At 43.7% G+C, this 16,966-nt stretch overlaps 1 protein-coding gene across 3 annotated transcripts in view; it reads left to right on the forward strand.

Moving 5' to 3' along the window:
* The window catches only part of DGKG (diacylglycerol kinase gamma), a 210,241-nt gene that overhangs the window by 107,126 nt on the left and 86,149 nt on the right, over nucleotides 1-16,966 (forward strand). For all 3 annotated transcript variants that reach the window (XM_029939689.1, XM_029939690.1, XM_029939692.1), the window contains one exon: nucleotides 7,373-7,437. In XM_029939689.1, the coding sequence (XP_029795549.1) occupies nucleotides 7,373-7,437 (65 nt within the window). The remainder of the gene's footprint in view (nucleotides 1-7,372; nucleotides 7,438-16,966) is intronic.

Below are 16,966 nucleotides of genomic sequence, written 5' to 3' on the forward strand. Positions count from 1 at the left end.
ATAACCCCAACACACACTCACACACACCCAACACACATACTCCCAGCATACACCCTAACACACACTCCCGATACACTTACACCAAACACACTCCTCTAACACATACTCCCAAAACACACACACACAACACATATACCCAACACACACCTCTAACACACACCCCCAATACATCCAACACACATACACCCAACGCACACCCCTAACACACACCCCAATACACGTATACCTAACACACACAACATGCACAACATACATACACCCAACACACCCCCTAACACCCCTAAAACACATACACCCAATACACACCCCTAACACACCCAACACACACACACTCTAACACACATCTCAATATACATACACCTAGCACACACACAATGCACATACACCCAACACACCCCTCTAACACAACCCCCAATAACCCCAACAACACACACACACACACACACACACACACACACACACAGCACAAGAACAGTGTCACATTTCTCTTTCTTTCCCCAGCCCCCAGCCCATTTAGCACAACTCAGTTAGTTTGTTTTACTGAACTCAGCTTCTAGTTCAGAGATGACTGGTATGGACACTGTTTCCAAAACTGTTGAGAATGAGATTGGGGAGAAAAGAGAACTATCTATTCCAGAGATAGAGCTGGGATTTTGGAGGGGGATGCAACAAAGATACTAGAATTTTTTTTTAATTTATTTATTTAAAAAATTTGTTTGTGTTTATTTATTTTTGCGGGACAGAGAGACAGAGCATGAGCGGGGGAAAGGCAGAGAGAGGAGACACAGAATGTGAAGCAGGCTCCAGGCTCTGAGCTGTCAGCACAGAGCCCAACGTGGGGCTCAAACTCACAAACCGCAAGATCATGACCCGAGCCAAAGTCGGCCACTTAGCTGACTGAGCCACCCAGGTGCCCCAAGATACTAGCATTTATTGAGCACCTATTATGTGCTCTCCTCTATGCTAGACCTTGTATCTTGCAATCCTCATCACAGTCTTTCAGGTATCATTGTCCCCACAGTCCCCATGTTACAGATGGGACCTCAGGACATTTGACTAGTGAAGGCTGGGAATTGACACAGGCACACTGTGCCTTACGGTCATTCCTGTTTCCCTGCCTGTGGAATTATGCTGCCCACTCTCATATGTAAATGAGTCCCTCCAAACCCACCATCTAGGCCCAGATTGTGTGATACCTATACTTGTCAACCATCCTTACCTGTGCCTCTTTTGAAACTGGTGGTGGCTTTAAAAGAGAAAGGAAGTAGAAGGGGAAAATAATAGATAGCTTGGGGGAAGAGCAGATTTAAGGAAATGATTTTGTTTTTTAATTAGAAGACTAAGAGAGAGCCACGGAAGAGGATGTTTTAAAATACATTATATTTACTAGATTTAAAATTTACCATATTTATAGGTTTGTTTTTTTTAATTCTCACAACTACATTGAAGGGCAGTAATCTCTCAGTTTTAAAGGTGAGGAAACAGAAAGTCAAATGGACGAGTTTGCTTTCATTTTCTGACTCCTTTCTATTACTACAACAAAAGACAGAGGCGTTGCTGGACACAGAGTCAGGGTCTGACAGGCTGGATGACTGGACTGGCAGCATGTTTCGGGAGCTCTGTGCCCCCAACTGGTTTACCTCCTCAGTGCCCCTGGCCTCAGGTGGAGGAGACACTTTTCCCTAGGCCTCTTCCAGCTGCCTCCTCAGTGACCTAGGCAGACCCCTCACTCCTTTTCTTGGCTTAAAGTTCCCTCTCCTTTTTGGGTCAACAGCTTTAGCATTGCTTCCCCCAATGGGAACACACAGCCTTCAGCTATTGCCAGTAGGAGGTGCATGACAGTCTGGCGTTCAGGAGGCTTCCGGAGCATGGGCTTCCCATCATGACAACCTCACAAACACTTGTGCCTTTTTCCTATAGTAAGCAGAGTATAGCTTGCTAACAGTTATGGAGTGCCTGCTGCACAGCAGGCGCAGTTCCCTATTGGTAGATATAGGCATTATCCTCTGGCATTTTGTAAGGAGGAACTGTAGCTCAGAACTAGAAGGAGACAGGTCGCAGCTGGTGAGTGGTGGAGCTGGAACCACGAGTGTCAGCACCAGAGCTCACTGAGCTGTGGGCCATGGCTGTGGGGCCTCTGCACAGCCCCCTCCATCTTCAGACGTTCCTCCTCACAGCAGCGTCGTGTGGGGAGTCTCAACAGCTAACGTGTGAGGGCTCACCAGCACCCTTTGCCAGAAGTGTAAATTCCACCCCCATGACAGACCCTGATTTGGTTGGTTTGAACAAGGTCTTCGAGTTGGCATTTTTAACAGGCCTCTGAGAGAATTCTGATGTGGATGGCCCCAACAAAGTCTTCAGTGAGTGGAGATACCCGATCAGAACAGGGAAGAATGGTCAAAGGAAGTGGAGCTATACAGGAGCAGAAACCAGAACCGAACTAGATGAAGGGGGAAAATGATAGAAAGGAGGGGACCCAGCCTCTATAAGCAGCCAGACAAAAGGGAGAACTGAGCAGCAGGGCTGGATACCCGGCCTAGAGACTTCTAGACAGCAGCTTACAGCCATGGCGACCTTCAGAATCTTTAGCTCCACGTCTTCTCTTTCTTAACACACTCAGCTCTGACTGCCAAGACATGATTCCTAATACCTCTTGGTCTGTCTCTAAACAGTGCGATATGCAAAAAAATTCACTCACCCCGTATTTCCTAATCAGATGGATTAACACACCAAAAAGGAGTAAACAACTTCACCTTAACTAGATAGCCTAGCCCTAATCCCAAGAGCCATGTTGATCATGGTTTTAATTCATTCTTACAAATAAGTAGGAAGGAAGGAAGTTGAGGGACAGGAGGAAGGAGCAAGACAGCTCATTGTCCCCCCAAGGAAATGCATACAAACAGATTCTCCATCACACTCAGTAGCCAGGGTATTTATTTGCCTGGGGCTGACTTATAATAATCCAATCCATTCAGCTTCCAAGTTATAAAAACTTCACAGTATCTTTCTCATGATTTTTTTCATACACCTTTAGCCTGTGCATATTTAACATTTTATTGCAAGCAGTGAGAAATTAGGACTGTCTTTTTATCTCCTTGGTGTACCCTCAGGCGTCTCTCAGTAAAATGTTTGCTGGGTTTGTATGCTCACTCTTTAAAAGTTGGAAAGGGAAATTCTTGAGAAAACAAGTAGCCAACACACAACCCTAACACAATCTGGGGCTGACATTTGCAGAAGCTCTTCCTCCCTGTTTGACTTCCCAAACTTTGTAAGAGGAGAAGTAGGTATGTAAACCAACCCACAATTTTACTTCCTTGTGATAATTAAAGTCAGACCTCTTTGGCAAAGAGAGCCTTGCAAAGTCTTTGCCTCTTTTGAAGGACCTGGAATATCTTAACCGATAACAGATGTCTGCTGCCTTGCGTGTATAAAGACAATGACAATAACCATTGCTGTGGTGGCCCCAGGTGGTAAAGATTTTGCCCTGACACGTTCACCTGGTCCCCTTGGTGCCAATAGAATCCATGTAATACATGGAGGGATAATCAGTACACACTCTCCTGGCCTGTTTAGAGGGCGACTGTGACCTCAGTCCACCACATTTCCATCATCTACGTATGAACCTGCCGGTCCCCTACCAGTGAAGAATTGAGATAGTTGGCCTTCTCAGTCCCCCTAACTCATCCATTGGCAGGAGATACTAAACAGTCACCCAGGCTGCTACTTCCTCTGGCCTCTCTGGCCTCCTCATCTCTGCTCTTTATTTTTGGATTTGCAGAAATGTCAGGATGGCCAGGTATCAGTGACAGGAAGTTTGGGACTGTGAAATAATTCCTGGGGTATGTGTAACTCCAAATGCCTCAGAGGCTCTGCTTTCACTGAGCCTTAACAGGAGGAGTGAACAGCTAATCCCTTGATTCAATGAAATCTATTTCTGATGCTAAGGGAACCCAGGGGCCATGGAGAGGCCACAGTCATCACAGTAACCCGCACACTAACTTCCATCTTACAGATTGTATTTATCAGGCTTCACCAGTTAAGTCTCCACCATGATGAGCCCATTCGGAAATTTCCAAAAAGTTATCATTTTCGCTGCAACATTTTGGATTCCCTCAGTGTCATGTTCTTGCCTGTCACCTGTGAGGGCCAGGCAGTACTAAGACAGTGGGGCTCACTGAGAGATGTCTGGGACAAGGGGTCTACACTCTTTTTCATCCTCCAATCGGCCGTAACTTTTCAGAACAATCCAGATTCCAAATAATCTGCTTTATTGTCTCCTTTGTCTTTTTTATCAGCGTGAGGTGCCACAGTGACTTAGACCTGCATTTGTCTGGTGTGATAGCCATCAGTCACATGTGGCAACTGTGTACCTGAAATGGTCCTAGTCTAAATTTAGAGATGCTAAAAGTATAAAACATACCAAATTTCAAAAAGGACTAGGAAAGAATTGTAAATATCTCAATTTTTTAAGGTTTTATTTATTTATTTTGAGAGACGGAAGGTGGGGGAAGGGCAGAGAGAGAGGAAGAATCCCAAGTAGGATCCGTGCTGTCTGCACAGAGCCTGATGTGGGGCTCGAATTCACGAACTGTGAGATCCTGATCTGAGCCGAAATCAAGTCAGACACTTAACTGACTGAGCCACCCAGGTGTCTCAATATCTCAATAATTTTTATATTAACTACATGTTGTAGTGATAATACTTGTTGATGAAAATATATTATTAATTTCACCTTTTTCTTTTCACTCTTTAAATGTGGCTACTGGGAAATTTTCTATTTATGTCTATTGGACAGCACTGGCCCAGACATCCAAGTATCTCAGAGTCCAAATGACAGCTGCTTGTATTTGGAAGGGGCACAAAAATCTTTTGGATTTTTAGTTTTAGCTCAGGAAAGAGCAGCCCATCTTCTCCTCCGCACCCCTACCTTGCAGGAAGGACCCCAGAGAGTATGGCCTTCAGAAATGCCATCATTACAATTCCAGTCTCTGTCCCCTTGCCCCTTCAGAACAGAAGTCTCATTTTGCTGTCATTATTACCAAGAAAGAGTTTGACTCACGGTAGCACTGGCTTCCAAAATTTAAAAGAAATCACGATTGAGTATAAATACACCCAGCTCAGTGCGGGACACAGAACTCAACAGAAGGCGAAGGTAAATCTCCAGGTAAAGCAACATGGTCAGAGTCAGAGTCTTTATCAGCATTGCCGTTTCAAGACTGAACAGGAAAGGGACTGCTCAGCTCTCCCCTGCTACTTTGTGTGTTTATCAGGAGATTACACTGGAACCACATGCTTAGCTAATAATATTGTAAAGGCTGGTCTCTGTGAAAAGAAGCTTTGTGTATGTACACACACACACACACACACACACACACACACACACACAGAATAATCAGAACTATGCAGAGAGTGAGGAGCCCATGCACAAATTCGGGAAAATAAGAAACCCAGGAGCCAGTCACCACAGTGCTGGTGGAGGGCAGGGTGGGGGGTGGTTGCAAAGTACAAATCATGCTAGGCAACATGTGATGGCTTTTTTTCTTTCGTTTTCTTTCTTTCTTTTCTTTTTTCCAGACAGATGAAAATTAGTGCTTCAAAGAAACGCAAGTAGATGAAATGTTTTCTTGAATCCTAGAGAAGCCCTTGACAGATGTCACATGAATCTTATTCAGGGCTCACTGAAACTTGCTCAGAGTGCAGGAGGGAGAAGGAAGGCCCGCTGCCTGGAGGAGGCTGTGCCCCCCTGCTCCCCAGACAGAGGCCTCAGGGGCTTTGTGCATCTCCCACCTCGTGTCCACAGGGGTGCCTAACCAAGATCTGCAACCCTCCATGGGACTTAAAGGAAAAATGAAACAATAACTAGAGCTTGAATGTTAAATTCCCAGAACATTATTTCAGCAGGGAACATTTTCCAACCACAAACTAAGCCCATATCCTCGACTTGCCTCTGTGGTGAGCTGTAAGCTGGGTTGACTCCTCTGCTAAGTACCAGTCTTACAAAAGCCCCTCTTTGCCCCCAACTTGCTCTGGACTTTCTGTCTCCACCTTGAGCCTGTAGTTTAGTCACCACACACAGTGTGTGCTCCAAAAAAGCTTCTTCACTGAACTCTACCTCCTGATGCGAAAAAAATAATGACAACATTTAGAAATTATCTCCTGTGGGTCCGTATCAAGAAATGAAATTAATACACATTCACTGAAATGGAATTTCAGTTCTGTTTTAGTCACATGGTCTGGTAGATGAGTTTCTGTAGCTTTTTTCCTGCACGTGTCTGAGTCAGCTCCCTTATTTCTGTGTCACTCCCCACCCCAGCCCGATTCTCCTGTCTATTTCTAAAGCCCACCACCCGCACCGAGCATGCTCACATGAGGACTGAGTGGTGAAGGAGCAGAACACATTCTCCTGCGGGAAGAGGAGACTGTTCATGAGGGTGAAAGACCAAGTGTGAGCTGGAAAGATGAGCTCAGTTTCAGGTCTAAAGCTCAGGGATGGTTCTAGAGATCAGAGATGCTAGAAACAAGTGGGAGAACTCGAGGTGGCATGACGTGTAGGCTGCAGATGGGACTGAGAAGTTCTGGTCAGGAGATGGAGCACACAGAAGCATGGCATCATGGGAGCCTTCCTGAGTTCTGAGGAGCAGGTGGACAGTAGCACAGCAAAGGGGTGTGCCAATAGGACAGCAGAGTGTACATTTAGAATGTGGAATTGTGATTCTTCTTGACCTTGGGGAAAGTCCTTTCTGTGGAGATCAAGAAACAGAAGCCAGAAGTTTAAATATATTTTTATTATCTACTAAGCCTGTTATTCAATGCCACTAATTATTTCTACTGATAAGGATGATTAGAGTTAATATATAACAGCATCTACCAACGTCAGTTTTCTGGTTTTGACAATGTACTATAGTTACATAAGATGTTATTGGGGGAAGCTGGGTGAAAGGGATACAGGAACTCTCTGTACTATTTTTGCAACTTCTTATGAGTCTTAAAATATTCCAAAATAAAAAGTATTTTTTAAAAGAGTTAATATGGCAAGGTATTTCCAGAAATTCACACTCAGCTCCACACATGGGTTTCTGCACTGTAACTGCCCCCACACACAGACACCCTCTCTCTTCTCAAAGGGCAGCGCTGCCCCCTTCATTTACCCTGAACTGAGGCAGAGGGAAAGCTGCAAGGAGTCAACTGGCATGGGTTCCACAAGCATTGGTGGCCTTAGCCCCTAGCCTTGGACCTGGTGTTCGCCCTTTGTGGGAGCCTCAGGTTCTCCTCTCTGACATGAGCTCTCAAGGTTTGGGGGACTTCAGTGAGAGCCTGTGTGCACGGTCGTGACCACTAACCAGGTGTCTGTTTTCCTCTCTTTCCCTTTCAGGATGCTTCCATTGCACACAGATTCCACGTGATGAGAGAGAAGCACCCTGAAAAATTCAACAGCAGGTAAGAATGCCATAAGGCTGCCGCTCAGGCTGCACTGCCCGTGGGCCCCGCCCCGCCCGCCTCCGCGGGACAGAGGCCTCCACCTGCTCTCACCCAAACGTTCTTGGCCCGGCCGCCCAAGGACGTGGCTTTCCTGCCACGTTGCCGGAAGGAAGGTTTCCATTTCCAAGCAGAAAACAGTGTCAGAAACCGGCCCTCCCCTCCCAGAGGATGCTGTGCAGAGGGAGGGCTAGTTGGGCTGGCAAGGAGGGTGTGGTGTGCCCGCCTTGAGAGGTGGGGATCTGCTCTTAGCTAACTGTAACCCTCTTTAGGGGCTTGGCCGCTTTCTCCAGACCGAAAGCTCTTGCAGCCCCAGCCCCCCGGAATTTCTCTGGGGAGGGGCAGGCAGAAGGGCAGGGGGCTCAGCTTCTCTTGGTCTCAAAGGGAGAGGGAGGGGCCTCCACATCCCCTGACAGCAGGGGGCAGCAGAGGGAGGCCCCCTGCAGGCGCGGTGAGACCGCGAGCCCCCCACATTCCAGCCTCAGCCTGCACACCCTGTGGGTAACCTGGATGTTAGGTCCAAAAATACAAGGAGAGAGAGAGAAAACTAGATCATTTGCAAACAAAACTAAGCCCTTCTTGCTGGCGGGAGGGCACTTGCAAGAAGTGAGTTTGACTGGCATATAGCTACCCCTGGGATTGTTAAAATACCTTTCCCCATTCTTCCTCCTTTCTTTTTTTCTTCGCTCTGGTTGATTTCCATCTTTTTTTCTCTTTGTTGTGCCATTTCAAGATGACCACTGGATCCCACCCCACTCTCAAGCAGGAGGGTAGGAAGAATGCAGACGGAGCCTGAAGGGAGTAACTTAGTTAGCAGATAGGATCCTCTTCAGAGCAGAGGCCCAGTCCTGTCGGAAAACAGCTATTTAAAGCCTCACATCCCCAAAGAGCACCATTGTTTTCATCCCTATTCCTTTCCCCTGACCTCACTGCTGGGGGGTTAACTGGAAAAAAGAAAGTCTTTAATGTAACATACTTCAGCTTTAGAAAAAGTGATCTGTGGGATCTAATAGCTGAACTCCTCTCCTTGGGGAGAGCGTTGTGTCCCAGGCATATGCCATCTGGCTGTCTCACACAGCTCGTGCACACTCACGAATCGCTACTGACAGGTGATGGTTAAGAGTGGTACCAGCCCCACTCTTACTGCAACCACGGACTCACAGATCAGCTGACCCCATGCCTGCCCCATACCTTCTGTGTCACTCTCACATCCACACTAAATATTCATTCTCTTCTGTCCACTGTAGACTTTTTGGGTCCTCTTTTTCACAGGGGACCTTATGCATAGTCCTACACCTGTACTTGTTAAGATGCCCTATGCTTGTGAAATCCACCAGGGCTCTGTTCATTCATCCATTAAACACTAGCCTTTGAAAACATACTCTGTACCAGGCACTGTTCTGTAGGTGTTTTGGATAAACACATGCAAGGGCTGATGGTCCAGTACTGCAGACATGCAGAGCGACTTGTGTTAAGTGGTGTGAATACAGGCAACCTATGGGAACACAAAGCAAGGGCATGGAATTTGGTGTGGTGGGGCTTCCCAACCATGCAGATGCCAAGACACGGAAAATAAGGATGTGTTTGCCAGATTGACAGAGAAGGGCTGCCCAGGCTGAAAGAACCAAATATATAAGATAACAAGGAGTGAGAGAGGCAGGATGCTTGGGGTAGAGCAAGTGGTGCCGGTCTCTTGGCAGGGAAGAAGCAAAGCCCCTATAGGTTGTAGAGAGTGAGGAAGCAGAGGGAGGGAGAAATTTCTCCGTATTCCAGAAATCAATAGGTCAACATAGGGCATAAATAGAGTAATCATCAATTATCCACATGATGAAATACAATTAGGAAGATACCTCTATCAGGGAAAAAAAAAAAAAAGGAAGCTGTAATTGCACATTTCCTGGCAATCTGGCAACTGTTTTTCTTTCCCACTCTCCCAGTTCCATTAATAAGACTACCCTGCAGTGAGGTACACACCCTTCCCCTGGTCAAGGTCAAGGTGGCGTGATTGCCTGGGATGACAGACACACAGATTTGTGTGTAAATCCATGTGTCTGCAAATAAGCGGAGACAGAGTGGCACAGAGGTGGGCCCTGTTTCACAAGGTCCTAGGACACTTCCCATTAAGAACTTTGAGTCCGTGCTGCTTCTCCCGTGCCTGCTTGCTCATGTTGAAAACACTCAGGAGTGCCCAGTTTGTCCACTGAGAGGCAGGCGAGCAGCCATTTTCCTCAGGCTTCCTTATTTAGCTTTGGAGATGGTTTTAAATAGGCAGGTGGTTGTTGCCATGGTTACCCCATTACACCAGCGGCTAAACTTAGGAAGGGCCACAAGGGATAGGAAGAAAGCTTGATACCCGGGATTTGGAAATGTAAACGATATTATCAAACAAGGCTTCATTTTACTCGGTTGAACTTAGGTTTTCCAGAGAATAGTCAGTGCTTGGCTGGATGCCCTTACTGTTAAGGTGCAGGACTGGGCCCTCGGGGATAACCCTGGGGTTAAATCTAGGGTGTTGTATCTGTTTTATTTTGTCTTGATTTGAACTTGGCAGTGCGTTTTGAACAGGGCTAGAATTTATCAGATAACTTGATTCTTTCACACTGCTCATTCAGTTTTCTGGGCTCTTCTCACAAAATTGTTTTACCTGAGGTACAAAGGCTACAGGAGCTCCGAGAACATTTCGAAATTATATATAAAACTTGAATATAATTTTCTGGAGAGAAAGTCCATAACAATGAGGAGGCTCTCACAGGACACATAGCCCTCAAATGGTTAAGAAGTCACCATTCTGAGGCTTCTTTGAATCTTAAACGGGGTTTGAGGTTTGGTTGGGGTTTTAGGAAATTTTTCCTCCAGTGGCTTCTCTACACAGATTGTTGCCAGAGAAGGTGATTGGTTGCACAAAACTGAGTTATGTCCCTAGTGGAAATAGCTTTGTTAATGGAGCAAGAATCAGACCCAAGGATGCAGGAAAATGAGCCACATGTGATGGGCAAGGATAAAAAAGCCTTTAATGGCAGAGATGGGGCTATATTTGGTACACTGTACATCCTAATCATTGACAGGCTAATGATTAATTGTTAATTTAGGAATATTATGAAAATTATCATCTTGTAGTTGGCATAAACAACAGAAGACAGATTTGATTTAACTGAGGATTCTAACATATGTTAGAAGGTGTTCTAGGCTACAAGGGTAAATAAGACCCGGTTTTGCCTTCAGGGAATTCACAGTCTAGCAAAGAAGGAAGAATAATCTTCAAATATTTTTTACAATGTGATTTTCACATACAAGGAGGTCCCATTTTATAGGTCATATAGCATGAAAGAATTTACATAGTGTAAGACACTAATTAATGGTTGTATCCCTACATCACCTGTGAGTTTAAACTACAGAAATGATGTTACAAGGGAACCAAACTAAGAACTATTATTTTTTGAGCTCTTCCCAGGTGATAAACTAGGTTCTTTAAATACATTCGATTATTGAAATCCCATGATCACCCTACAAGGTAAATATTAGATAAAGGCATTTTACAGATAAAGACACTGAGGCTGGGAGAAGCCAAGTCATCTATTTGAAGTCATGCCTCTTTATTTTTTTTTTAATAAATGTTTATCTATTCATGAGAAGAGGAGGGTCAGAAAGAGAGAAGAAGACAGAGGATCTGAAGCGAGCTCTACCCTGACAACAGAGAGCCCACTGTGGTGCTTGAACTCACAAACCATGAAATCATGATCTGAGCCAAAGTCAGATCTTAACTGACTGAGCCACCCAGGTGCCCCAAGTCATACATCTTTTTAAGCACCAGAGCTGATGCAATTTTAAGCTAGTTCCTAGACTCCTCCAGAGTTCAAACTCTGTTTTCTATACCTGGTATTTCCCATGGATCTCATTGATCAAATATCAAACACTCTGACAGGTACTATATACATGATCCGACTCAACAGAATAACATGCAGATTATGTGCTGCTATCCCCATTTGGTGATGAAAACATTAGGCTAAGGAGGGTAGAGCTTTTACCAGCTCTATCCACCCGAGGATTGCCTCTCACGGGAAAAAGCCTGCTGAGTTCCAAAGGGGAACCACAGGTGCACCATTCATTCTTAACTCATGTGGTATGACTCTTCTCCTCTCTCAATGTCCACAGCATGCAGAAGGACTGATTATGTGATTTGTGTGGCCCAGTGCAATGTTAAATACAGAATCCCTTTTTCAAAATTGTTAAGAATTCCAAGTCAGTAACAGCAGACCATTAATTACACCAAGTACAGAGCCCTTCTAAGTGTGGGGCTCCTTGCAGCGATGCAGATTTCACTGCCATGAGCTGGCCCTGGCAGGGAGAGAGGAATTTATTTTTTCAGTAAACCTCACATTTGCCAGGGCTCACAAGGTGGAAGGAAGTTTGCAATAAAGGTAAAAGAATGGAGGAAAGAGGGCTTCAACTAACGAGGAGGGAAGGGATTATAAGTACCTCAAACAGGCAGTAGTCAGTATTAGCAGAGGAGCTAAAGCCTTCCAGATATCCACGAAAGTCTTCCAGATACCCAAGAACCAGTCCTTCATGAAGTTTATGGATTAACTCTCTATGAAGCTGTGTGTGTGTGTGTGTGTGTGTGTGTGTGTGTGTGTGTGTGTGTGTGAGTGAGATATATACATGAAAGCTACCAAATTGCAATGTCACTGTGGTTGAGTGTCCAGAAAGAGAAGTCTAACTGTGGAATTTTTTCGTTGTTGGTCAGAAACTCAGAGCACTTGAAGAATGTGTTATTCCAAACCTGTTGAGTGCCATCCACTTGAATATGTCCCTCAGCAGTTTAGGGTGAAGCAAGATATTTCCTGTTAGGCCCTTCAAAGGGACCGAAACAGTGCTTCATTCCTACCAAAAGCTGACCACCTTTCCCAAAAGCCCTGGGGTAATTAACAGATGCTAGAGTGTTAGCTTTCTTGGAACCAGGCCCATGGAATAGTTGATGAGGGGTTCCCTCAGAAGCCCTAATGTAGCCTGAGACCTTAAGAGGTTGGAAATACATCTTGCAAATAACTAAACACTTAACAGATATTTATAGAATGAAGCAGCAGGGTATAGTCTACGTTGGCATCAAAACTTGGCCCTGGTACTTACTAGCTGTGTGACCTTGGGCAAGTTACTTAATCTCTTTAATCCTTTGCTTCCTCCCCTGAAAATCTTGCAAGGCTGCTATAAGCATGAGATCATGTGTAAGTTTTTGGCACACAGTAGGTAATCAATAAACATCTGTTGTTGAAAATAGTTGATTGACAAGCATTAGGAAAGCATTGCCTTAAATTGCCAATAGAAAGCTTTTCTGATAGAGTGGCTAGTAGGATTCAGCCATCATGTGGCCTTTGCTTTATTGGAATGGCCTTTGAACTGAAACGTTGGATGCCAACTAAAAGTTGGAGGAGACCCCATCTGTGATACATTGAATCTGTGCAAATCCCTCTCCTAGGGAATGGGAGGGTGGCATCAATTAGCCAGGTCAATCCTATAGGACTATAGAGAAAATTCTCTTTATAGACTCCATGACTGTTCAAGAGGCAGAGGTGGGGGTCTGAATACCAGAGATTCTAAGTCCAAATGCCAAGTCCAGACTAGAGACAGGATCAAGAGTGGGGTCACAGATTCCGGCTGACATGGTAGCAGAAGAAACGGGGTAGGAGTGAGTAAGGGGAAGTTGTGGACAGGTGCCATGTGCTCCATGGATACCTAGGGCTTATCAGCTGGGGCCATGGAGTGCGCCATCGGTGGGTAGAGGGTAGACCAAGGGCAGTGAGACACTGGAGAGGTGATGATCCTCCATTCATGCTGACTCTTGCCTCATCCACTAAGCACCTCTTCTCCTACTTTGGATTTAACAGAGATATTCTGTGGAAGGCAAAATAGAAGCCAGCAAAGCTCAAATCATACAATTTTGGAAATGAAAGGCCCTCTTCTCTTGAATACCTGTAGTATGCTCTGTAGTCACAAGCATAGACTGTGTCAGCATTTACATAGGATTTTCTTTTTTTATCTGAAAATGAAACCATTCTAAGGTTTTCTTTCCAGGAGCCCAGTAAGGCAGCCCAGAGTTACAGCCCAGATGTTTGACTTTCCCAAAGCATGAAGGCACAATAGCATCAGACACAGCAGGGTTGGAATCCTCACCATTGGAGGCTTCATTCTGTGCCCTGAATTGGGTTTTGCTCCTCCCTGTCAAATATTTGGCACCCTAAGAGAGACATGCCCTAGGGACCCAGAGGCTCAAGCTGTTTGCACCTTTTTCCCTCAATATATCAAATGATTTTTTCAAACATTTGGAATTCAGAAAAGCCCCAAATGAAGTTGATTGTGGAATTTCTATTTTTATTCTTACTCCCGTAGGTATTTATAAAGGAAATGCAAACCTTATGTCTTACGTTCAAGTACCTTTGACTCTTCAAGTCAGTTCTAACAGAGCAGCTGACTTAATTACTAGAATGTTTATATAATAGCCCACAAAAATGTTTTATTCCCCACTCTCCCCAGACCCCTCCTTGGAAGAGATGCAGGGAGTGAAATGAATGAATGAAATGTGGGTTCATGTTTTTTTCACCAAGCATTCATCATTATGCAATTATATCAGTTTAGGGGGGTTTTTGTTTTGTTTTGGTTTGGGGTTTTTTGTTTTGTTTTTGTTTGCTTTTGGGGGTTTTTTGTTTTTGCTTTTGTTGTGTTGTGTCATTTTTTGTTTTTTTTTGTTTTGTTGTTTTGTTGCTTTTGCTGTCTTATTTGTTTACAGTCAGCCCTTGATTCTTTTCAGAAACAAGGGAATAGCAACATGTATCATTTAGAGCTATGGATGGTCAAAGATTTTAGAAGGCTGTTATGAATATTTGTGAGCAGGTCTCTCTGCCCTAAAAGATTCACAGTATTTGAAATAATCTGACGAAATCACATTGAATCTTTCACATTTCCTTCATTTTCCTTCTGTCTCTCCTGTGCATTGGAACAGACAGCACCACTTCTCAGACTGGTACACAGGAGCAACCTATGATATCTCGAGGCCCCTTACAAAGTTTCTGGTTTGCCAGAACTGTTCCTTACTATAGCTTAACAGGCATTTGCTTCTAGCCCCTGCTAGGCTAAAACAAGAAAGGTATGATTCATGTCAACAAAAAGTGGAATCAGTTTGCGATAATATCAAAAGGAACTTGAAAGCAAGCTATGTGTTCAAGTCTTTAGGCCAGATAATCCAAAAATTATCAGTATTGGTTGATTGATTTTTAAAAATATTTCCATCAAAGAGCTCAAGATGTAATATATAATCAAGTTCAGAAGGGCTAAGGTCAGTGTGATAACCTCATGGAAGAAAATCAAAGTACACGAATTCAAAGTAAGGTAAGAACTGGCTGGGTCCTCAGATGGATGTTGACAGTCTGGATGCTTTCCAGAGGAAAGAGGTCAGGAAAGTGCTAGAATTTAATGTCTTACAAGGAAAGGCTGAATCTGGGATTATTTCACCCAAAGAAGAGAAGACTTGGGGAGAAGTGATTACTGACCTCAAATATTTAAAAAGTATTTCTCATAAAGGAGGAATTAGGTTATTTTGCATGATGAATCAGTAGGGAAAATAACTAGAAAGACCACTTTAAGCACCAAATGTAGGACATCAGTCCTACCAGTTAAAACCATCCTCAAGTGCAGGGGGCTATCTGGGAGTGCATTTTCAAGTATTAAACGTTCAGGCAGGTGCTAGACAAACATCTGGGGCTCCAGTGGGGCCAAGTGCTGAAGGATGCAGGTGCTATCGTCAGACAAGCTGGATATAAATGCTGGAATTACATGCTACCTTAATCAAGTTGCTCTTCTAAGCCTCAGTCTGCTCACCTGTAAAATTGGAATATAGTACTACATTTGTTTCCCATGAATGCTATAGCAAATTACACAAATTTAGTGGCTAAAAACAACACTATTATATTACAGTTCTGGAGGTCAGAAATGTGAACTAGGTCTCACTGGGCTAAACTCAAGGCATTCATTATCAGGGCTACATTCCTTCCTGGAGGTTCTAAGGGAGACTCCATTTCTTTACCTTTTCTTGTACCTGGAAGTTGCCTGCATTCCTTGGCTCCAGCCCCCTTCCATCTTCTTTTTTTTTTTTTTTAACATATTCATTTTTGAGACACAGAGAGAGACAGAGCATGAGTGGGGGAGGGGTAGAGAGAGAGGGAGACACAGAATCTGAAGCAGGCTCCAGGCTCTGAGCTGTCAGCACAGAGCCGGATGCGGGGCTCCAACTCACAAACCTTGAGATTATGACCTCAGCCAAAAGCGGACTTACCTAACTGAGCCACACAGGTGTGGCCCCCCTTCCATCTTTAAAGCCAGCAATGGCCAGTCAAATTTTTCTCAACATGGCATCCTTCGGATAGTCTCCTTCTGCCTCCCTTTTCCACTTAAAAGGATCCTTATGATGATACTGAACCTACTCAGATAATCGAGGATCATGTCCCCATCTCAAGGTCAGCTGACCGCCAATTTCAATTCCACCTGCAACCTTGATTGCCTTTTGCCATATAAACTAACATATTCATATTCACAACTTCTAGGCATTGGAACATGGACATTTTCAGGATGTTACTCGGCCTGCTTCAAGTACCTTACCTAAGTACCATAGCATTATTTTGAAGTTCCAATGAAGCAGTTTATTTAAAGTGGCTATTGCAGAAGCTTGGCACATTGATGCTAGATTATTATTAATATTCTCATTATTACAAAGAAAGAACCTACATCAAATAATGGTCATTTTACATGACTCAGAAACCCATAAAATTCTGAGATTTGATGATTATCTGAGAGGGACAGATAAATACCTGTCAGTGATAGGATATGAATCATCAGTGTAGCAATAGATGACATACAGTTTTTCCTCTTTATTTATCTTGATAAATTTTTTGAATGCATTTAGCATTATGAATTTTAATACTATATCATAAAATATGATTATATAATTGAAATATTATAAATAATTTGTAAAATTTAGAAAAGTTAAAGAAAAAACAATCACTCATAGCACCATCACTGAGAAATAGTATTACCATTTTGGTGCATTTCAGCAGTTTACTAGAGAAACATATCTTTAAATATTTGTGATAACATATTTTTATAAAGTTATATATACCATTTCTTAAACAATTTTTTTATATACAAGTAATTAAGGCTTAGTGTGGAAAAGCAAATAATATTGTCCCCCAGGAAATAAACACTGTTAGCATTATAACATATTTCTTTTTGCTTTCACTGCACAATTTTATTTACTTGAGAACACACTGTACACATTGGTTGAAAACACTGTTAACACAGTAGCATTTCTAGGTTATGGAGGGAGGCAGAAATAAAGGAGCTGATTAGAGTGAGTTTATCTGCAGGAGGGAGTCTTCTCCAATTAAAAAAAAAGTCCCAATGATTTTGTTCAGTCAGTATGAGAGTTTTAAAGATAGCACTACTC

This window comes from Suricata suricatta, chromosome 5, assembly GCF_006229205.1.
Source record: "Suricata suricatta isolate VVHF042 chromosome 5, meerkat_22Aug2017_6uvM2_HiC, whole genome shotgun sequence".
Taxonomy (NCBI): Eukaryota; Metazoa; Chordata; class Mammalia; order Carnivora; family Herpestidae; genus Suricata; species Suricata suricatta.